We start from the raw sequence: 22,653 nt of genomic DNA, 5'->3' as shown, positions 1-22,653 counted from the left end.
AATACTGGAGTGGGTAGCCTTTCCCTTCTCCAGGGGATCTTCCCAACCCAGGGATTGAACCCAGGTCTCCGGTATAGCAGGTGGATTCTTTACCAGCTGAGCCACAAGGGAAGCCCAAGAATACTGGAGTGGGTAGCCCATCCCTTCTCCAGCGGATCTTCCCGACCCAGGAATCGAACTGGGGTACTTCAGGATGGGCTCCAGCAAAACACAAGGAGAAAAACAAGAAAGAGGAAGATAAAATCCTGGAACAGTATCTTCAACTTAGGAAGTGAGTCAAAGGGAAATGCCTTGAAGACAGCTCTCAGTAAGTAGCACAGGCTGGAGCTGGAAAAGGGTCTGGCGGGGTTTCTGACAGGAAAAGGGAAGGTAAAGTCAAGAAGCTGCATAAAAAGACACAGAGTTTCATTATTCTTTTATCAGTGAGAAAAAAGGTTAATAAAAAAACTTCAGGAAAAACTAAAAATCATACCAGAAAGTCATGGTCCAAATATTCAGTAACTCAAAATGTGACATGGTGTTAAGACATGAAGAGTTAAAAAGAAATCATTTGATCATGGTACTAGGAACATTTTCCTTTGGATGGTCCAGGTATCATAAATTATCAAAATGTGGGGGCTTCCCTGATGGTGCAGGCTCCGTGATCCCAATACAGAAGGCACTGGTTCGATCCCCTGGTTGGGGAAGATCCCACAAGCTGTGTGGCTTGGCCACAAGAAAAATAAATAAATAAATAAAAGGAGAATGTTAAAAAATAAAAATAAAAGAACAACAACAGTATTTTGTGTAAAAAGTCATGGCAGGAGCCAGCACGTGAACTAACGCAAGTGGTCTGTATGTGATGGGCTGGGTGAGGGAGGTGACTATCTGGCCCTGCCTTTCTCCAGCATAAGCCCGTCAGCACAACTGAATTTTTTAAAAAGCACAGGCAGATATTACTTTGATTTAAATTGACGTGTAACAGATTGGTAATTGGATGTCAATGTTATTAAATCCCTGGGCTGCTTGGCAGGTGGACACATGGGGAGTCAGAACACTCTATGGCTGGTATATTGAATTTGGATGTGCTTAAGGGAGAAAAGCTGATAGAAAAGGAAAGCAGTAATTAAAATTTTTGTAGCGGAGCAAGATGGGAAGGCTTTGTCAAGTTATGGTTAGTTTGAAAATACCAGTATGAGTTCTCAACACTGACCTTTATACCCCTGCAGAAAGACAAGCTCCCTCTCCAATGTCACTGCCCCCACCTCACCTCCAGGAGTCAGAATTCTGACGATGAGAAAACCCTGGGCAGCGTTTTAAAGGGAACCAGGGCTTCCTGAAAACGGCAACCCACTCCAGTATTCTTTCTTGCTTGGAGAATCCCAGGGACGGCGGAGCCTGGTGGGCTGCCGTCTATGGGGTCGCACAGAGTCGGACACGACTGAAGTGACTTAGCAGCAGCAGCAGCAGGGCTTCCCTGATAGCCTCAGTTGGTAAAGAATCTGGCTGCAATGAAGACGTTGTTTCGATTCCTGAATCATGAAGATCTGCTGGAGAAGGGATAGGCTACCCACTCCAGTATTCTTAGGCTTCCTTTGTGGCTCAATTGGTATAGAATCTGCCTGCAATGTGGTAGACCTGGGTTTGATCCCTGGGTTGGGAAGATCCCCTAGAGAAGGGAAAGGCTCCCCACTCCAGTATTCTGGCCTAGAGAATCCCATGGGCTGTATAGTCCATGGGGTTGCAAAGAGTTGGACTGAGTGACTTTCACTTCTCTTCAGGGCTTCCCAGCATAAAGGCAGGGAGAACTGGATCCCTTGGAAAACAGGAAGGGCCTGGGGCACCATGCTATTAGTTGGAAGAGAGGCTGCTCTCAAGACTGCTGGGCAGCGCCCTCTGACCAGGTTTCAGTGATGATAAGCTGATTTTGGAAAGCCATGGTTACTGCTGAGGGCGACAAGCTGATATCGAGCAAGGCACACGAGATGTGCTAAGGTAATGTGCGCGTGTGTTTTCAGTATTATTTTACGCCAGAAACGCTGTCTGCCCAGTCAAACCAGGTTAAGACCACCCGACTTTACAGCTAGCTTTGTCGTTTAGTTGTTAAGTTGTATCCAACTCTTTCCAACCCTGCGGACTGTAGCCTGCCAGGCTCCTCTGTCCATGGGATTCTCCAGGCAAGAATGCTGGAGTGGGTTGCCATTTCCTTCTCCAGGGGATCTTCCTGACCCAGGGATCAAACCCATGTCTCCTGTGACTCCTGCATTGGCAGGTGGATACTTTACCACTGAGCCACTTGGGAAGCCCAAATAACTACCTTTATTGCTACCCTATTCAAGCGGGATGGTGACTCGGCATTTATATGTCATGTGTGGACTGTAGCATGGATGTGACTGTGTAGGTTTATTTCGGCTGAGGAGTGAGGGGCAGGATCAGGTTGCAAGCCCATGTTACACGTGTATAACCAGAGGCAGCCCACGGAAACGGCATCACTGCCATTCAATGTGCCGAGGATGACATCGCCTCCTGCCTCTATGATCAGAAGAGGGCTATGCTTCTCATCCCCCAAAAGTGTGTGAATCCTATCGGCAAAAATTGAAAACAGAGATGCGTCCAATCTGCCTAAAAAATGGCTCAAAAGTCTAGTTCATTTGACCAACAGATGAATTAAAATAAGCTCCAGGGACTTTCCTGGTGGTCCGGTGGCTAAGACTCTGCACTCCCAATGCAGGGGCCCTGGGTTGGATGCCTGGTCAGGGAACTAGATCCCACATGCCACAACTAAGATCGGGTGCAGCCAAATACAGTGCCAACGAACAACTGAGGTGTAGGGGAGAGTTAAGGGAGGCCTCTCCCAGGAGTATTTGCATATTTGCAATTTAAAGATTAACACCTTAAAACATATCAGGGGTGTGTGTGTGTGTGTGTGTGCGTGCATATGTGTGTGTGCTGGTGAGCCAGTGAGAAAGTCCCCACCAGCCCCCTACCCACCCTAGGCCCCCAGTCAGAGTGAACAAGCTCCTCCTGCCAGGAAAGTACAACCCCACCCTCCTGAGTGTTGTTAGTTGCCTTTCAGGCTCTGCCTACGGAGGCCAGGCCTGAGCCTCACCCAGAGAAATTAAGCTCCAGCAAAGCCAGAGAGCACACACCTGCCCCTTCTTCTACCTCCCCACCCACGTGAGCAGCTCCTTGCTCAGCCCTGGAGTGGGAGCCCTCCCCAGGGCCTGAGCAAATTTCCCCTTCATTTCAAGTGGGTTTTTGAGCAACCAGGTCAGCCTGGGTGGCAGGTAATTGCGAGCCTAGCGGAAAAGAAAAAAAATGCAGCAAGAAGACATATTCTGAGGGTGCTATCTGTTTTCTTGACAGATAATTTAAACACCTTGGTTAGATTATTTCAGAACCAGAGGAAATGCCGTGGCTGCCATTAACCCCTGGTGAGGGGCTTGTGGAGGCGAGGTTTCAGCACAGTTACTGGTGAGGAACGTTTGCCAGCTCCAGAGGGAGGTGGCATCCAATAAGGGCTCGTGATGGTTGTGGAGCAAGTGCCCCGGAGTCAGAGAGGATGTCTGGGACAGGCAGGCCAACCTTCAGCTCTGGCCTCACCCTCTCCCCCGGCCCCCGGGGCACTTCCCCTCCCCCTCCTTTGCATCTCCCAGATCTGCAACATGGAAAGGTCCCTAGAAGTCACTGAGAACAGAGCCCCCTGTCTTCCTTCTCTTTCTGGTTCCAGAGAGACTGTGTTCTCCTTGGTCTAGGATGGTCTTGCAAGTTTAACAAATCCACAGGGAAGAATGACGCTTTCACCACTGCTCTTATTGTTTCTGTTCAGCTGCTAAGTCGTGTCCGACTCTGTGTCCCCTTTGACTGCAGTACGCCAGGCTCCCCTGTCCTTCACCATCTCCCAGAGTTTGCTCAAATTCATGTCCATTGAGCCAGTGATGCCATCCAATCATCTCATCCTTTGTCGCCCCCTTCTCCTCCTGCTCTCAGTCTTTCCCAGCATCAGGATCTCTTCCAGTGAGTCTGGTTTTCATATCAGGTGTTGGAGCTTCAGCATCAGTCCTTCTAATGAATATTTGGGGTTGGTTTCCTTTAGGACTGACTAGTTTGATCTCCCCACAATTCAAGGGACTCTCAAGAGTCTTCTCCAGTGCCACAGTTTGAAAACATCAATTCTTTGGTGCTCAGGGTTCTTTATGGTTCAACTCTCACATTCATACATGACTACTGGAAAAACCATAGCTTTGACTAGATGGATCTCTGTCGGCAAAGTGATATCTCTGCTTTTTAATATGCTGTCTAGGTTTGTCATAGCTTTTCTTCCAAGGAACGAGCATCTTTGAATTTCATGGCTGCAATCACTGTCCACAGTGATTCTGGAGCCCAGGGAAATACAATCTGTCACTGCTTCCACTTTTTCCCTTCTATTTGCCATGAAGTGATGGCACCAGATGCCATGATCTTAACATTTATTTGACTGCACCCATCTTAGCTGTGTCATGCAGAATCTTTCATTGTGGTACACTGGCTTAGGTGCCCTGTGAAATCTTCCAGGACCAGGGATTGAACCCGAGGCCCCTGCATTGCAAGGCGGATTCTTAACCACTGGACCACCAGGGCAGTCCCTTCCACAACGGTTCTTAATTATTTGCTTTGCCAACATTGTCCACCCACCTCCTTTTACTCTTCATTTGCATGCAGCATGAAATCCCTTTGAATACCAAATATTTAACTATCTTCCCTGTTCCAGCACAGATCTGAGAGAGGGCAAGTGAGCCACGGTGGTGTTTGGCTCCAAAGCCAGCCTCTGTTCCCAGATGGAGTGGGCTGTGCATGGGAAATGAATAGGGCTGGAATCAGAAAATTGGACAGGCCAATTATACTCAACCAGGTCTTTTCAGAGGAGCTCCGTGATTTTGATTCAATTCCCAGAACAACAAACATGCCGGTATGTAAACACAGTCTCAGAAACAGATTCTGAAGCCAACATGAAACAGTTTCTGGGCTGACCGCTACACAGTAGGGCTCATGGGTCTTCATGGGTGTGTGGTCTGAAATCACAGACACCTTCCTCGGTTATGGATTTGATTACTGCTTCATTTCCAATCGGTCTTGTTCCTTCTTGGGGAAAACCTATCATTCTGAGGTTCCATCACCTTCTCTGTCTTCCAGATTCCTCATTGTCTCTGTTATTGTTTTTAGCTTTTTGTTTTTTTGTTTTATTCCCCCCCTCTGCATCCTGGGAGATTTTAAAGGCTTTTCTCCATATCACTGATTCAAGCTGTTTTGGGTCTGATTTTTGGTGATCTCTCATTAACTTTTGGGTGTGTGCCTGTGAAATCTACTATACACATCAAAGTGTATGAAAACACAGTATGTTTCAAAGAACCACATTCAAGTAAACACCTGTGAACTCATTAAGAAATTAAATATGACCGGACCTGAGAAAGCCCTGTAGGCCGTCCCTGCGTTCCTTCCAAAAGTAACCACCATCTGGAATCTCGTGTGAAGCAATCTTTTGCTTTTCTATTTTTAAAAAACTGCTTATGTAAAATTTCTTTTTATTTATCTGTTTTTGGCTGCACTGGGTCTTCACTGCGAGGAGCAGGCTCTCTCTAGCTGCTGCAAGCAGGGTCCACTCTTGCGTGTGGTGCGCAGGCTTCTCACTGTGGCGGGTTCTCTTGCTGCACAGCACAGGCTCCAGGTGCACGGGCTTCAGTAGTTGCAGCAAGCGGGCTCAGTAGTTGTGGTGCATGGGCTTAGATGCCCTTTTGCATGTGGAATCTTCCAGGACCAGGGATTGAACCTGTGTTCCCGGCATTGGCAGGTGGATTCTTAACCACTGAACAGCCAGGGAAGTCCTTACTGTGCATTTATAAGTAACACATTTACTGTTACCTGTTTTTGAACAACATATTTTTGAGTCATTTGTGTATTTATTCTTTAGCGACTTGTTTTTTTCCTTTGCTCATTGGGTTTTTTCTTTTTAATATTTATTTATTTTTTTTTCTTTGGCTGTGCGTAGCTCAGCTGGTAAAGAATCTGCCCACAATGCCGGAGACCTGGGTTCGATCCCTGGGTTGGGAAGATCCCCTGGAGAAGGGAACAGCTACCCACTCCAGTATTCCAGCCTAGAGAATTCCATGGACTGTATAGTCCATGGGGTTGCAAAGAGTTGGACACGACTGAGTGACTTTCAGTTCACTTCAGGTCTTCGTTGCAGCATGTGGGATCTTTAATTGTGGGATGCGGGATCTTTTTTTTTTAATTGTGGCATCCAAACTCTTCATTTTGGCATGTGGGAACTAGTTCTCTGACCAGGGATCGAACCTGGGCCCCCTGCATAGGGAGCATGGAGTCTTAACCACTGGATCACCAGGGAAGTCCCAGCCTGTTGGGTTTTTAATTCATCCTTTGGAATATACCTATTCCACCATGAAAGGACATTGAGCTGGTTTCCAGTTTTTGGCTATTACAACAGATGCTGCTATATGCATTCTTGGACACATTTCCCTGGGAGTGGGTGTGAGGGTTTCTCCAGGCTGTACAGGTAGGGGTGGGGTGTGAGGCTGAGCATCACACGTAGACGACATGGAAGAGGTGCCAGGTGCAACGCTGAGATGAACCAGCCGGGTCACCTACCAAACAGACCTCTCTGATTTAGTTTGCAAACAGGGAACATTAGAAGTGGGTCCATGACCATGACATGACACTCTGGTTGATGGTGAGGGGGATGGAGAGCAGTGGGCAAAGTTCAAGGGTCAAGAGAACAACCAAGTACTGGGACTCGAAACCAGGTTCAGGGATGTAAGTAGTTAGATAAGAGTCAGGGCCAGGCTGGGCTTCAGCTGTGGGCGTGTTAGCTCAGGCTGGGGTGTAACAACTTACAAAGTCAGGGCAAGGAGGAGGAGGACAGGGACCCAGGGGGCCCCCAGACAGAGGGGATCACTGTGTTGGCCACTGAGGGGGAAACCTCCATTCACCTGCCCTGTCTCCCTCCAGCCCAAGGGCCATCCTGGAATAGAAAGGCTGACTCCTGAGGGCAGTAAAAATCAGGAGGAGGAAGCCCGTCCAGTGGCAGAAGCCTGTCAGCCCAGGCTCTGCACGCTCTGCTCTGCTCTGCCGCCTTGGACCTTCACGTAAGGTGCCAGGGCTTCCGTTTAGCTGGAAGAGTGAAGACACAGGGCCCCACGTCTGGCCCAGACAAGGACCCCAACAAAGGCAGGTTCTCTTCAGCTTCTGTTTCTCACAGAGTAATTTTCTGGCCCTGCAGGAGGACACGTGTCTTGAGTTACTTCCTCAGGAGAGGGAATGGGTGTGTATTTCAGGGTTGGGCACTGCCTAGGAGCTTAATAAATAGCTCCTAAAGAATGGAGCCTCACTTCCCGGTCTGCATCTATCAGACAGCTGGCTGGGGAAATCACGCCAGCCAACATTGTTTGGCATCTGAAAAAAGGGCCAGAAAATCTGATTATTGAAATTTCTATCCAGATCCATGCAAGAAAATGACCACATTCAGATTTCTCCCTAGTTTTTCACCTCCCTCCCTAGGGCCACGCAGAGGAGGGTGTCATAGCAGGGTAAGCCAGGTCATGCAGACTCAACAGAGGAGGAAAGGACAAGCAGGTTCTGGTGTCAGGATGGTGCCACATCAACTGAGGACAGGGACAATGAAGCCGTGGTCACACAGGCCACAGGGTTCGCACCCTTGTGGACCGCTGAGCACGTGCGTTGCTAAGTGGGAGGGGCACCCAGTGGTGGGACAGACAAATGCTAGGACCTGCTGGTGCTGTTCCTGATGGGCTGAAGGCTTCCTGTTGGACCATGTCATCTCCCCAGGCCAAAGAGCCTCCGCGGACCAACCCCTCCCACACTTGCCTCAGGGGACCCCAGGACCCTCCACGTGGAAGGTGGGGAGCTGGCTCCCTGTTGCTCTGGGAACAAACGGGCACTGGGGGTGGCCCCATCCTGGGCTGTTTTTCCCCTGAGAGTCACCAGCCTCCCTGCTATACCTCCTTCGTCTTTGCTCCCATCTCTCTGCCTCAATGGAGAAGGCAATGGCACCCCACTCCAGTACTCTTGTCTGGAAAATCCCATGGACGGAGGGGCCTGGTAGGCTGCAGTCCATGGGGTCGCGAAGAGTCAGACATGACTGAGCGACTTCATTTTCACTTTTCACTTTCATGCATTGGAGCAGGAAATGGCAACCCACTCCAGTGTTCTTGCCTGGAGAATCCCAGGGATGAGGGAGCCTGGTGGGCCGCCGTCTATGGGGTCGCACAGAGTCGGACACGACTGAAGCGACTTAGCAGCAGCAGCAGCTCCTCCTCAAAGAAGCCCACCCTAACTAGTCTCCCTACCACTGTTTTTTCCACAGTAAAATATACAATAACATAAGATTTACCTTTCTGACTATTTTTCGGTGTACACTCCGGGGGTACCACATGTATCTGTACTGTGGTGTGTCCCATCTCCAGACCTTTGTCATCTTCCCACACTGAAACTGTGTCTACCAAGCAATAATTCCTCATTTCTCCCCACCCATCTGGCAACCACCCTTCTACTTTCTATCTCTATGAATGAGACTATTCTACAAACCTCAAATAAATGGAAATACTACAATATGTGTTCTTTTGTGTCCAGCTTATTTCAATTAGCGTAATATCTTCAAGGTTCTTCCATGCTGTAGCATGTATTAGGACTCCATCCCTTTCTAAGGCTCAATTATATGAATAATAATTGGCATAGGCCACATTTTGTTTATCTATCCACCCCACGGTAGGTGCTTGGGTTGCTTCCACCTTTAGGCTACTGGGATGCACAGCATCTGTTTGAGTCTCTGCTTTCAGTTCTTTAGGATGTACATCTAGAAGCAGAATTGCTAGATCATTAATTTTTTGAGGAGCCAATACTGTTTTCCACCATGGCTGCGCTATTTTAATTTCCCACAGTCAATGCACAAGGTTTCAAATTTCTCCACATCCTTGCCAACACTTATTATTTCCTGCTTTTAAACATTAGCTACCCTGGGACTTCCCTGGCAGTCCGGTGGCTAAGACTCTGCACTCTCAATGCAGTGGACCTGAGTTCAATCCCTGGTCAGGAAACTAGATCCTGCATGTTACAACTAAGATCTGACACAGCCAAATAAATAAGGAAATAAAATTTTAAAACAAACACACATTAGCCATCTTAATGGGTGTGTCATGGCGGCTGGTTTGCTTTCAACAGAGCTACCTCTTCCCTTTCCTACACACCCCACTCCTGATTTCTGTGCCCTGTTTTCTAACATATACATATCTATGTAAGTTGCTTAGCTATTACTTTGGCTATGTTTGTCTTTTGTTCCTTCTCTCCTCCCCTGGTCCCTGCTAAAATGTAAACCCAAGGCAGAGATGTTTGGCTGATTTGTTCATCACTATTTTCCAAGGGCCTAAAACAGTGCCTGCTGCTGCTGCTAAGTCGCTTCAGTCTTGTCCGACTCTGTGCGACCCCATAGACGGCAGCCCACCAGGCTCCACCCTCCCTGGGATTCTCCAGGCAAGAATACTGGAGTGGGTTGCCATTTCGTTCTCCAATGCATGAAATGAAAAGTCAAAGTGAAGTCGCTCAGTCGTGTCCGACTCTTAGTGACCCCATGGACTGCAGCCTACCAGGCTCCTCCGTCCATGGGATTTTCCAGGCAAGAGTACTGCAGTGGGGTGCCATTGCCTTCTCCAAAACAGTGCCTAGCACATAGTAAATAGTCAATGACTACTGTATGAATGAATGAGTGAATGAACGGATAGACAGTAGAGTTGTTAGAAGGAGTTTTAAAGGCAGCCACGAAATTAAAAGACACTTGCTCCTCGGAAGAAAAGCTATGACAAACCTAGACAGCATATTAAAAAGCAGAGACGTTACTTTGCCAACAAAGATCTGTATAGTCAAAGCTATAGTTTTTCTAGTAGTCATGAATGGATGTGAGAGTTGAACCATAAAGCAGGCTGAGCACTGAAGAATTGATGCTTTTGAACTGTGGTGCTGGAGAAGACTCTTGGGAGTCCTTTGGACAGCAAGGATATCAAACCAGTCAATCCTGAAGGAAATCAGTCCTGAATATTCATTGGAAGGACTGATGCTGAAGCTGAAGCTCCAATACTTTGGCCACCTCATGCGGAGAACTGACTCACTAGATGCTGGGAAAGACTGAGGGCAGGAGGAGAAGGGGGCAACAGAGGATGAGATGGTTGGATGGTATCACTGACTCAATGGACATGAGTTTGAGCAAACTCTGGGATATAGTGAAGGACAGGGAAGTCTGGCATGCTACAATTTATGGGGTTGCAAAACGCAGATATGACTGAGCAACTGAACGACAACATCAGCTTCAACTCCTGGCTCTGTTAATTACTACCTAGTGTCTTTGGGGAAGTGACCTACTTTCTCTAAGCCTCAGTCTCCCCATCTGTCACATGAGGACAACAGTGAATACATCAGGAATACATCTATCCAATGATTAGATGAACTGAGATACTGACCGGCCTATAGTAGGTATGGAGTTCATGTTGCTACTCAGAACCAGATTAGACTCCCAGGTAGGACATTGGGCTCAGCAGACTAGAGCGCAATAGTGAGAAAGTGCGTTCCCTCTTGGATCAGACAGCTTCTCAGAGCACTGAGTTCTTTCTCCTGTGCATGGACACAGGCTCAGGTAGGCACCCTGAGAAGGAGCAGGGAGAAGGTGGGAGACCACTCTGCCTCCCCAGAGGAGGAAGAGAAAATTGGGGGTCCTCCTCCTGCTGCTTCTGCTTGCGTGGGAGGCCAGGGACCTGCAGTGATAGCAGTTCTGCTTGGCAGAGCCGAGGCATGTGGGAGGTGACCAATACACTGAGGAAGTGTGGCCATCCGGGTCCCCTGGGGCCACGGTGCCAGCAGCCCAGGGGGAGCCAGACGCAGGTGGTGGGGTGCTCAGGCAGCCACCCCCGCTCGCCCCAGCACCAGCCACCCACCCCTGAGTGCACTCACGGGCCTCCGGAGGGGCCCTCTGGCAAAGCTGTTTGCAGCTAAAATCCAAACTGCAAGTAACAGCAGGGCCAGAAGAGAAGCAGCGTGGGGAAGCAGATGGCAGCCTGTAGTGAGCACGGGCTGCCCGCCTGGGAGACAGGTGCCATGAGGCTGCTGGGCTCGGCTGGCATGGCTGCTTCCCACAGGCGCTGGCAGGGGGCCTGGAAGCCCCTGATCCTCCCAGCCTCCTGAAGGCTTGTGCCAAGATGGACCCCCACCCCCCGCCCCCACAAGGGCCTTAACTGTCTACTGGTCACCCTCCAGGCTGGGTGGGTTGAGACGATTGAAAAACCACCATGTGAAGCCATGTTCCTCCTTCTAGTCAATCAACAAGCAGGAGAGAGGGGCCAGAGGATGAGATACAGACTTAGCATCAGGGGGCCCTGTGGGACCCCAGCCAGGGTCATCTGTGGTAAGACTTCATTCAGGGAAATCAGAAAACCCTGCTGGGGAAGGGTCCTAAGGTGCTCCAAACACGGAGTCCGCTTTCCTCTTTTGCAAATGTCTTTCAATCAACAAACCTTCTGAGCACCTTTTATATGCAAAGCACTGCGGGGAAACACAGTGAGTGTTGGTGCAGCCCGGCCTCTGATGAGTTATAATCAGGATGCGGAATGACACAGGGAAAGCACAGCGCAACGGATGGACGCTGAGTGGAGAGGAATGCTCTAATTGTACTAATCAGCTTCCCATTACTTATAAATTGCTCTTCTCCCCTTTCTAGCTCATCCCCCTCTGAGCATGCCTGCATCCTCATAGAAGCCTTCTGACTCCAAAGGCAGACATTTTAGAGGCTGGAGGAATGGTTTCTAGATTCCTGGGGAATCTGGATTCCAATTAACTTCCCCCTGATTACCATTTTGAGTGAGTCATTTTTTTTTTTTAATGAATTGGATTAGAGGCTAAACAATCAATGACATAAATTTCTGGCTTGCAACGTCATGTTAGAAGCTCCCATGCAGTCCTTCTCCAGCTTGCACTAACACACCCAAGAAAGCAAGTGAATCAAGGGCACGCAGACATCAGCACAGAAGCGATCTGATGCTCAACCTACAGTCAGGCTCCCCTCTGAAGACAGGCAAGTGGGATGGATGAAATGGGAGACACCGGTCCACCCACCTTTGTCTGCTTGGCAGGGGTCAGGGTGCAGGATCAGGGCTGCCCCTAGCTGGCCTTCCTGGTGTAGTATGTTTACGAGTTTCCGGTGCCCTCCCTTCTCCAATTCTGTCTTTATGGATGGGACACAGATTCCCAGAAAGTAACTAGGTGGGAGTGGGAAGGAGCTGGCAATGGTGAGTTGCATCTGGGAAGGTATATTTTCTTAAAGTAAAGCTCAGTTGTGGGAGGGTGGGGAGAGCTAAACCAACTGACTGGTTTTCCAAGTCCTCCCTAGTTCTGAGGGCCAGAGGGCCAGGTCCCAGCAGAGAGAAAGCGCCTCAGAGGAGGAGCAGAATCAAGACAAAGGAGAGGGGCTGTGGCGGTGCTGCCTCAGGTAAACCCTGGGCCTGCAGAGCTCAAGCATCAGAAGGCGGGTGAAGGCACAGGTGCAACCACCAAGACCAAACACAGGAAACCATCAAACTCAGACCAAAAACAAAGAATCAATGACATGAAAAGCTTTATGATTTTTCAGAATGAAGAGAAAAATAAAAAGAACTTGAAAATGATGAATATAGAAGACAGAGAGTGGAAATGTACTCATCAAATTAACAGTGCTCCCAGGGGGGGCCTTCCGAGATCCCACAAGCTGCAACTAAAGACCCGGCATGCAGCAATGAACATCCAGCAGGGCCAAATAAGCAAAAACAATAAATTTTTAAAAAGTGCGCCCCAAAAGAAAGCAGAAGAGTTTCAGAACAAAGCAGTAAGCAAAAACATAATTGAAAAGCTTTCCTGAATCTTAGACCCAAATACGTTTGTCCTAGACAAAAATCAATGAAAATGACCTAGGCCTAGTCAGATAAAATTATTAATTTCCAAATATAGACATAAATAATATACCAGGTTATTAAAAAGGGAACAAAAGCATAAGCCTGGCTTTAGACTTCTCCCTCCCGTCTCCGTTCTTGACTTTAAAACTACTTTACGCTGAGCATCAGATCTTGTCTGCCTGCCGTGTCCTGTCCGAGCTTTGACTTCAGGGCATGTATCTGCCTGCACCTGGAAACTGGCTTCCCTGCGTCCTGTCACGTACACTGCATCCTGGAAACTGTCTTCTGGGTCACCAGGTCCCTCTTGGGGTTCCGCAGGGCTGCCTGATGTGCTAGTTAACCGGTCCACTGGGGATGTCCCTGATGGTCCAGCAGCTAAGACTGGACTGCTCCCAATTCAGGAGCCCAGGTTTGATCCCTGGTCAGGGAACTTCCCTGGTGGCTCAGACAGTAAAGAATCTGCCTGCAATGCAGGAGACCCAGGTTCAATCTCTGGGTGGGGAAGATCCCCTGGAGAAGGGAAAGGCTACCCACTTTAGGATTCTTGCCTGGAGAATCCCATGGGCAGAGGAGCCTAGTGGGCTGCAGTACATGGGGTTGCAAAGAGTTGGACACGACTGAGTGACTAACAGTTTCACTCACAAGGAACTGAACCCCGCATTTCACAACTAAAGATCCCTGATGCTACAGTGAAGACCGAAGACTCCAAGTGCCCCGGCTAAGACCTGGCATGGCCAAATACGAAAACAAACGGAACAGTCTGTTCAGGGCTGTCTCAGTCCCTTTTCTGTGTCTTTAAATCTTGAACATATATCGGAGTTTATTCATTTACCAACAAGGAAACCAGGAAAGTGACCAAGGAACATGCCTGTTCACAGAGGGAATGGAAATGAAGTGGGACAGGCAGCTGCCTGGCTGAATGCTTATAAAAGCAGCTGATTTAATTAGGTAAAGACTGTAGTTTCATGTGGTCACAAAAACGTCATCTTCATGGCAGTTAGTAGAGTGGAAATCAGGGGCCAGGGACTCCTAGCTATTGGGAGTGCCAACCAGGGATCAAAAAAAAAAAAAAAAAAAAAACCAATTAATAAGAAGCAAATGATAAGGAAACATCTGTGGCTGTTAATGGGAATGACAAGGTTTACTGGGCTAAAAAATTACCAAAGTATCATTTGATTGAGTTTTCAAGTTCATTAATAACATTTTTCATTTTTAGAAATGAAAATGGTTCATTTGGTTTTTTTTTCCCCCAAATTTCCTTGCTCATTTTTCAAATGTCTTATTGGTCCAATTTGACTTCTATTGCTTCTCTTATCTCTTTTACTCAACTTAAAAACTTATTTGGACTTCCCTGGTGGTCCAGTGGTTAGGACTCTGCATTTCAACTGTAGGGGGCACAGGTTCGACCCCTGATCAGGGGACTAAGATCCCATAAGCTGCATGGTGCCGTCAAAAAAATGAACAGTAAATTAAAAATTCAAACATTTCTTTCACAGTCTCAGTATTATTTCTGGTTCCTTGAGTACCAATTCTCCTAGTTGCTACATTTGCCTCCTCTCCCTCATGGTGGCTCTTTGCTCGTGCGATCGGTTAGACAACAGACAGCAAACTCACAGAATTTTGAGTGGGAAAGATGACCATTAATTGCATTATCAGTCAAGTCATTGTCTTTTTTCGTATGAAAGCAACAGCTATCATTAGACTAGCAAAAGACTCAGAAATACACTGTCCACATGTCATTACTTAAGATTGCATATACCAGCAAACTATAAATCAAAAGCAATATCTCAAGGGTCTATAAGAAAAGAGTGAGGACTTCCCTGGTGGTCCAGTGGTTAAGAATCTGCCTGCCAATGCAGGGGACGTGAGTTTGATCCCTGGTCCGGGAAGATCCCACACACTTTGGAGCAACTAAGGCTGTGCACCACAACTCCTGAGGCCCGTGCGCCTAGAGCCTGTGCTCCACAAGAGAGACCACTATGACGAGAAGCCCACAGGGCACAAGTAGAGAGCTGTCCCCACTCGCCCCGCTGGAGAAACCCCACGCACAGCGACAAAGACCCAGCACAGCCGGAATGCATAAATAAAATTTAAAAGAGGGACTGTAAGTACTGATGTTTATTTTTCCCTTCTAAGCATCCATTCTGAGGACAGAATCTCAAATGTGGGCAAAGAGCTAAGTACACAGATATATAAAGCAATTAGCAATGAGAAGGAAAAAGGAAATAACTCAGATGGCCTAAATTAGCAGAATATCCATATGACAGAATGTTTACAAAGAATTATTGATTACACTGAGAAGTGCTTACGTTAAAATGTTAATTTTAAAACAGAGGTTCAACAATACAAAGAAAAAAAAAGACACAGAAAAAAGAAAGCAATTATGCCAAAACATTAACAGTGATTGCCTCTGGATGGTAAGATTATGAATTTTGGGGGTGCCTGTATTTCTTTATGCTTTCTACACATTGTGAGTGTCAAGGATTCATATTAATCTTAAAATCAGAAAAGAGTAAAATGTATATATTTTTAAAAGTGAAAACTTCTTAGGGTGACAAGTCAAGAACTGAAATATCTGGGGTAATATTAAATAAGAAAGATAAAATATCATGATACTAACTCTAACATTACAGTCTATAATTTATTCTCAACACAGCAGCCAGAGCATTCTTTAAAACTTGGGGGAGTATTCAGGGCATGCCTTTCCTCTCCTTTTGATCTCCAAAGACTCCCCACTTCAGAGTAAAATCCAGAGTCTTTCCAAAGGTCTACAAGGACCAATATGATCTGGCACCCCGGCCACAACTCTGACCTCCTCTCCCGACTCTGACTCTGCGCCAGTCACAGTTCTCCTAACTGCTCTTCAAACCTACCAAGGACACATGTGCCTCAGGGCCTTTGCACTTGCAGTACTCTCTGCTCGGAATGCTTTCTGTCCACACAGCCAGAGTGCGTTTCAGACCGCAGCTCAAAAGTCCATTTTATCAGTAAGCCCTTCCTCAACTCCTGCATGTAACAGCAGCTACTCCCATCGCCCTCTTCCCGAGTACATTTTCATCATCTGTGACATGGCAGAATTTACGGTATTGCGTGTGTGGTCTCCATCTCCATGAGAAGAGCTCTTCTGTCTGGCACATAGAAGATGCTCAGTAAATATGCATTGAGTACCCAAATGAATAAATGCACGAGATTGCAAACTCCTCCAGAGCAGAGGGGCCAAAGCTGACACCACCGCATCGCTGAGGGGCACGCAACAGGTAGCGGAGCCAACTGGACGCCCCCGGGACATGTAACCAGCATTCAACTCACTCCAGAAAAAACACTTACAATTGCAGACAAAGAAGACAGAAGGGAAGAGTCAAATGGAAAAGAACATAAGAGTGTTGGGGGCCGAGTGGTAAGAGAGCTTCTAGCAAAAAAATGCAAGTTCTTCCATTAGGACAAGTTTTTTTTTTTTTTTTTTCTTCTGTAGGACAGAACTCCACATTTTTATCACAGATTCAGAACCGGCTCTGTGTGGCACTGAAAATGACATTTCAAATGCTCTTTCTATTTAGCTATCTCTTTGTTGTGATTAGATATTTTTCTGTGAAAAAAAAAAGCATTAGGAAACCAATTACTCTGTCACTCTCCCACCCCCAAAGGAGGCAGGAAGATGCAGCATCTGGGTATGGTACTCACAGGCACCCAGACTCAGACACAAAGACTTTCAGGGCCCATCCACACCTCCTAAACATCTAGTCTGCCTGGTCACGTGGAGGGGGGATACAGCATCCTTGATCTTGCTCCATTTTATCGGCCTCTAGAAATTCAAGGGCAAACTGATAGCATACTGCATAGCCTCATATTCTTTGCCGTAGGAAAGATAAGAAAATTCATCCTAAGCTATTTTGGACTTTTCTGGGCGTTGGAGCGCTCTGGAGATTAGGACAGGCTGGTGGTGGACACTGTCCATGGTAGCTCAGGACTATTAATGAGTTGAGGGGCACTTGTGACGGGGCTGGATGGGGGCAGCTGCTCCCCCACCAAGCCCCCCACTAAATTATTACATTCGCTGAATTCATCTTTTCTTTCACTCCTCCTCCCTTTCCTTGACAATTCTTTCATCTCTGTCCTCCCACACCTCGGTTGTGTCTTTTCATCCTGTTCAGGTGTCTCCCACAAGATACTGTTTTAGGAAATTTTCCCATCTTGTGAATGCCTGCATCTTAAAAAAAAATTTTATTGGAGTATAGTTGCTTTATAGTGTTGTGTTAGTTTCTACTGTACAGCAAAATGAATCAGCCATAATATATACACATATATCCCTTCTTTAGGGGGGATGCCTGCATCTTCAAAGGGACCCCTTGAAGCCCAGAAAACCTCAAATTCAAAGGGGGATTTTCCAGCTGGGTGAGCGAGGACGGCCTCTAATATTGACAGAGTACCTATTCTGGGCTGGACATTCCAGATACTTGGTGTACTGTTAACGATGTTCCCAAATTCTCACAGTATCTCCAATGAAATAGGTATTATCGTCTCCATTTCAACAGGAGAGATCAAGGACTTCCGGGCAATAGAGTGTAGACTGGTAGTTCACATCTAGAGGCCCTGCCTGCTATCTTCCCTATTTCGAAGATGCAGCCAGTGATATATGAAGATTCCAACAAAGAAGCTCAACTGTGCTCAAAAACAAGGTCTACATCTTGATGGATCAGAAACTCCCTATGTTTATGATTTTGAGGGGCTAAAGGCACAGCTTGCTGGCTCAGGGTCTGGAGGCAGGTGGAAGCAGCTGGAAGGCTGGTCTTTCAAGGGTATGGGGACTGAAAGTGTCCCGTGGGAGGTGGGGGACCAGAGCTAGGGTTCCTGAGAATGGAGGCTGGTCATCCTCCACTTGGAAAAGGAGGCCGAGAGAAGCAGAGGTGCCGCTCCAGCCCTCTCCTAAGAGTAAAGCTGATCTACGGATGTGAACACTGATACAGGCTGGAAGAAGTACACACATAGCCAGGGCCTGGCCAGACTGCTTATGGCTTTGATGTTGGACTTCAGGGATAATCCCATTATTAATGCAGACACACAGCTCATCACTAACCCAAGAGAGCTGGCCCTGCACTGAGGGACCTCGGACCTACGTGGAGGCAACTCGAAATCACTTGGCAAGGAGAGCTGGGTGGAGGTGACGAGCAGGGGGAGAAAGAGAGAGAGAAACTGACTCCCACTCAAGATGAGTGGATAAACCTTAATTCTCAAACACCCTATCATGAGAGAGACAGCCAGCGAAGAGTTAGTGAGCTGCAAGGCAGTTCTGAAGAATTTACCAACAAGTATCTCAGAAAAGATAAAGAGAGGACTTCCCTAGTGGTTCGGTGGTTAAGAGTCTGCGCTTCTACTTCAGGGGGCATGAGTTCAATCCCTGGTCAGGGAACTAAGATCCGGCATGCTGCAAGGTGTGACCAAAAATTAAAAACAGAAAGATAAAGAAATAACTGAGAAAGCACAGTTGGGAGCTACGGAGGATGCATGGAGGGGCTCAGAAAAGTATCTTGCAGGGTTTCCAGGAGACTCAGATGGCAGGGCAGCAAGATTCAAGGATGTCATGGCTGAGGACTTTCTGTAACTAAAGACATTTTACAGATCTTAGGATGAAAGGCGCATATTAATCATCAAGCAGATAAGTAAAAAAAGTAAATCCACATGTGGATAGCCTGGAGCATTCTCCCTCCCCCTGACTCCTCCTGTTCCTGAAATTTCCGACCCATGACCTTCCCCAGGAGCAGCCCAACAATGTCCTCTACTCTTCTGGCCCCGCTTCCGATCCTGGTACAGGGAGGAAAGTCCTGGGTGTGGGGGTTAGGAGACGTAGGTTCGAGCCTCCCCATCTGTTTTCACCTCAGAGTCCTCACTGAGCCTCGACTTCTTCCCTTAAAATGGGATCAGAACTAGAATGATGGAAACTTAGAACCAGAAGGGACTCTGGCGACAGCGTCATCACAAGACCACGGTGTTAGACCCACTAACTAGCTTGGTGACCACAAGATGCTTAACCTCCTGCATCCGCATTTCCCCATCAATAAAAGGGGATGATAATAGCGTTCATCTGTGGGGTTGCATGGGGGATTCCCAGGTAGTGCTGGGAACCTGCCTGCAAATGCAAGAGACTTGGGTTCGATCCCTGGGTTGGGAAGATCCCTTGGAGGAGGGCGTGGCAATCCACTCCAGTATTCTTGCCTGGAGAATCCCATGGACGAGGATCCTGGCGGGCTGCAGCCCACAGTATCGCAAAGAGTCAGACACGACTGAAGCATGAGCACACACATGGGGTTGCACAGGGATGAAATGAATTCCTGCATGTAAAGGACTTCATGTGGTGCCAGGCCCAGAGGAAACCTTCAACCCGGGGCAGCCATTTCTGTTACGATAAATACAGCCCCCCCCAAATGTCACCCGCACCTACACTCAGTGCGAGGGGCTCCCTGAGGAAACCAAGGACCCCAGGCAGAGCAGAACTTGGGCCCACTGTGGCCACTATGCTGGGGAGCGCCAAGCCAGCAGACTGCCCCTCCTCACCCTCGCCTCTGGCTGCCCTGGGTAGGCCACCCTCCTTGACCTCCTGCGAAGCCCCTCTAAGCAACCAGCCATGAACCTCCCCCAGTGCCAGTGTGCCCCGCCCCGACCTGACCGGTCCCTCCCCGCACCCCACTGCCCCGGGTACCCTACCTCTCTCTGCTCACTGCAGATCTTACACAACCACAGGGGCCGTTTCTGGCTGGGAGAGGCCTCGATCCCGCATTTGGTGCAGACTTTCTACGAGAGAGAGGACACAGGAATGTAAATACTCAGTCCCTTCCTCCCCGGCTGAGGGGCTGGGAAAACTATCACCCAGGAGCCCTCGTCATCTTCCCAGGGCACGGTTTTTGCTTCAGAGCCCCAAGGGGAGATGACCCGAAGGACACAGATCATCTGAACCCAGCAGCTGGCTGTGGGGCACCAAGGATGCATACCCATCCTTGGATGGCCGCGATAGAAATTCACCCCCAGCAAGTACATCCTGTTGGGATCACATCAAAGAAATAAGCTTGCTGAGCGTCACAGCTGCATGACGTTCAACAGCAAGGAACTGGAAACAACCCAAACGCCCAGTACCAGAGGCGGAGCAAACACAACCAGGATACGGCCTTCACAGGCAGGCTGCCTCGCCCCTGGAAGTGCGGGCAGGAATGATGCTATTCAACAAAGAGAACATATACATGGATATAACCACGCAGAAAACTCACTCGTGTGCCTGACAAGGTGAGGCGATGATGTAGTGAGAAATACCAGTGCCCGCTTAGGCACTTCCTTGATGCCAAGGCCCTTCACTTACCCATCCCAGCCACCCCAGCATACATAAGTGGGCCCATCTTGCAGGGAGTAGTTTGAGAAAGTCCTCACGTTCACACAACCAAGGAACAGACTCAGGTCTGCCTCTCGAGCTGTTATATAATAGCCTCCGGACACATAAGTAGCCAGAACCTAGTTTCTGCGGCGTTTTTCCTTCTACAGAATTGCTTAAGCTCATCACTTCTAAATGCGTATTTTGCTTCCTCCAAATGCACAGCCACAAGCAGCAGTGGGAAAAGCCAGATGAAACGCACCAGGAGAAGAGGGGGACTTGGCGGGGGCTGAGACCTCATCCCGGCTAACCCGGCAGAGTCTGATTAGGGGACAGTGTGTCCTCCTTACAAAACAGTCACACCAGCTAATCAATCAGTCTTTCTGCCGCCTGGAAGCTGCCTGGTCCCTGCAGGGTGGGGAGCTCTCTCCCTCCCCCTCCCCCTAAGGGAAGGCTGGATCCCTGGCTTGGCCTTTTCTGCAGGCTGCCAACTGAGCAAGGAGCACACCTCTCTGCCGAGAGGGAAATGTCACCAGCTTGGCTTTCCCGAGCATGTTGTCACCACCTGATGGGGAGGCTGAGCCTCAGGAGGTGGGGAGCCAGTTCGTGGCAGGAGGGGAGCTATGATACATCATGGGGGGGTGGTGTCTGCGCTGGCCTCCATTTGATGCTCAGGTACAAGAGACATCACTTTTCTTTGATTTCTCCAAATACACTGTAACCGGCTCCAAGCTCAGCTCCCTCCAGGTTGGCAGGACAGTCCACCCCAGTCTGATTAGGCCTGGCTCTCACGAAGATCTCAGGCTTGGGGTCTTGGCAGTGCAGTGTGACTGGGAAGGGTCCCCTGGGTGCTGTGGGGCCCAGCCACTCCTGTGCCAGACCTGGGCTGGGATCTGTGCCAGGCTGGGGCTTGGCCTCTCTGGGGGCCCGCAGACTGTCCGCCTGGAGCTCCAAGTCATCAGCCCTGACCTGGTTTGGAGATCTCCCTCCCCGCCTAGAGCTGCCTCTTATTGCCCTTCCCAAAGTTCGCCCCAACCCTTCTACCTCGAGGACAGGGCCCCCCATAAGCCCATAAGTTGGGCCTCAGGAAACACACATGGGCCCCTCCTCCCCGGGGTAAAGAGAGGAACGAGGTGCTGAAGCCACTTGGCTGTTTTTCTTGCTCATCCCCATGACCCTGTGTAGATGAGGGAATGTGAGCCAGCCACCACATCAACTCAGTGCAAAGGGAACACTGCAGTCATGTCAAGGACAGCCAGGCCTGGGGGAGGCACTAGCTTCCCTGCCGAGTGGGCTTTCACTGAGCGGAATTGCCCTGGGCAAGTGAGTGCTGGCTTCTAGGGGTTGACCGTCTCATGCTTCCTGCAGCCTGAAACTGTGTCTGAGCATTAGACAAACCAAGTCTACCTTCTGGGCCTAACTCACATGCTCCATGTGTTCCTTTTGCAAAGGTGCATCCCGGCCCAGAACACGCTCAGGGAAAGGGGGGTGGCTCAGGGTGTGGCCACAGGATACAGGCTCTGGGGCAGGAGAGCACAGAGTCTGCCATTTAGAGGCAACCTTAGACTTGCAACTAACCTTCTCTGGGCTTTGTTTCCTTGTCCTGAAAACGGTGGTAACAAGCAGGTGCATGCCACCTCTGGGAGGATCAAGGGAGCTGATTCACAAAAGTGCTCATCAGCACAGTACACGGTAAGAAGCCGGGCAGTAACCAGAGTACTGCATGGCCATCTCAGTAAAGGATACCACACCCATCAATCATATAGGCCCAAACCCAGAATCATCCTTGATCCTCACTCTCCCTCATACCCACCTAAATAATCCATCTCCAAGAACTCTAAATCTCACTCAAACTGTCCGCCCCCTCCACATCCACACCTACCTCCTTGTGGCCTCAGCTCGCACCCCTCTCCCTCTGCTCCACTGCCTGGCCCTCTACTCTCCAGCCCCAGCCATGCTGACCTGACTTCAGGCCCTCTATCTGCTTTTCCTGCACCGGACCTTGGCACCTGCTGCTTGCTCCATCTGGGACGTAGTTGGTCACACTCTCTGCTTATCAGCCTACTTATCCTTCAGACCTCGGCAAAAGCACAGCTCCTTCAAGGAAGCCTTGTCTGACTTCTTACCCAGTTGGAGCTTTCCTACCAGGCTCTTGTCTCTTCTCCTCCACTGAGATCTCATCCTCATCCTCCTGGCTATGTAACTACAGTCTCTTCCCCTACCAGGCTGTGAGCTCCTGGAGGACAGAGGCCATGCCTGTTTCTCTTCATCCTCCTGGTTCCAGTAGCAGCATCATGAATTGTCGTAGAATAAACGAAGGAGCAAAAAAGAGCTACTAAAAAA

At 48.8% G+C, this 22,653-nt stretch overlaps 1 protein-coding gene across 7 annotated transcripts in view; it reads right to left on the bottom strand.

Annotated features, from left to right (window-relative positions):
- Nucleotides 1–22,653, bottom strand: part of RPH3AL (rabphilin 3A like (without C2 domains)) — a 139,303-nt gene that overhangs the window by 33,942 nt on the left and 82,708 nt on the right. For 6 of the 7 annotated variants that reach the window (XM_027519679.1, XM_027519678.1, XM_027519682.1 and 3 more), the window contains exon 5: nt 19,656–19,742. The exons of the other annotated variant lie outside the window; for it this stretch is intronic. In XM_027519679.1, the coding sequence (XP_027375480.1) occupies nt 19,656–19,742 (87 nt within the window). The remainder of the gene's footprint in view (nt 1–19,655; nt 19,743–22,653) is intronic. 7 annotated transcript variants of the gene reach the window in all.

The sequence above is a fragment of the Bos indicus x Bos taurus genome, chromosome 19 (genome assembly GCF_003369695.1).
Source record: "Bos indicus x Bos taurus breed Angus x Brahman F1 hybrid chromosome 19, Bos_hybrid_MaternalHap_v2.0, whole genome shotgun sequence".
Lineage (NCBI taxonomy): Eukaryota > Metazoa > Chordata > Mammalia > Artiodactyla > Bovidae > Bos > Bos indicus x Bos taurus.
This window is presented reverse-complemented; position numbering and strand designations above follow the sequence as displayed.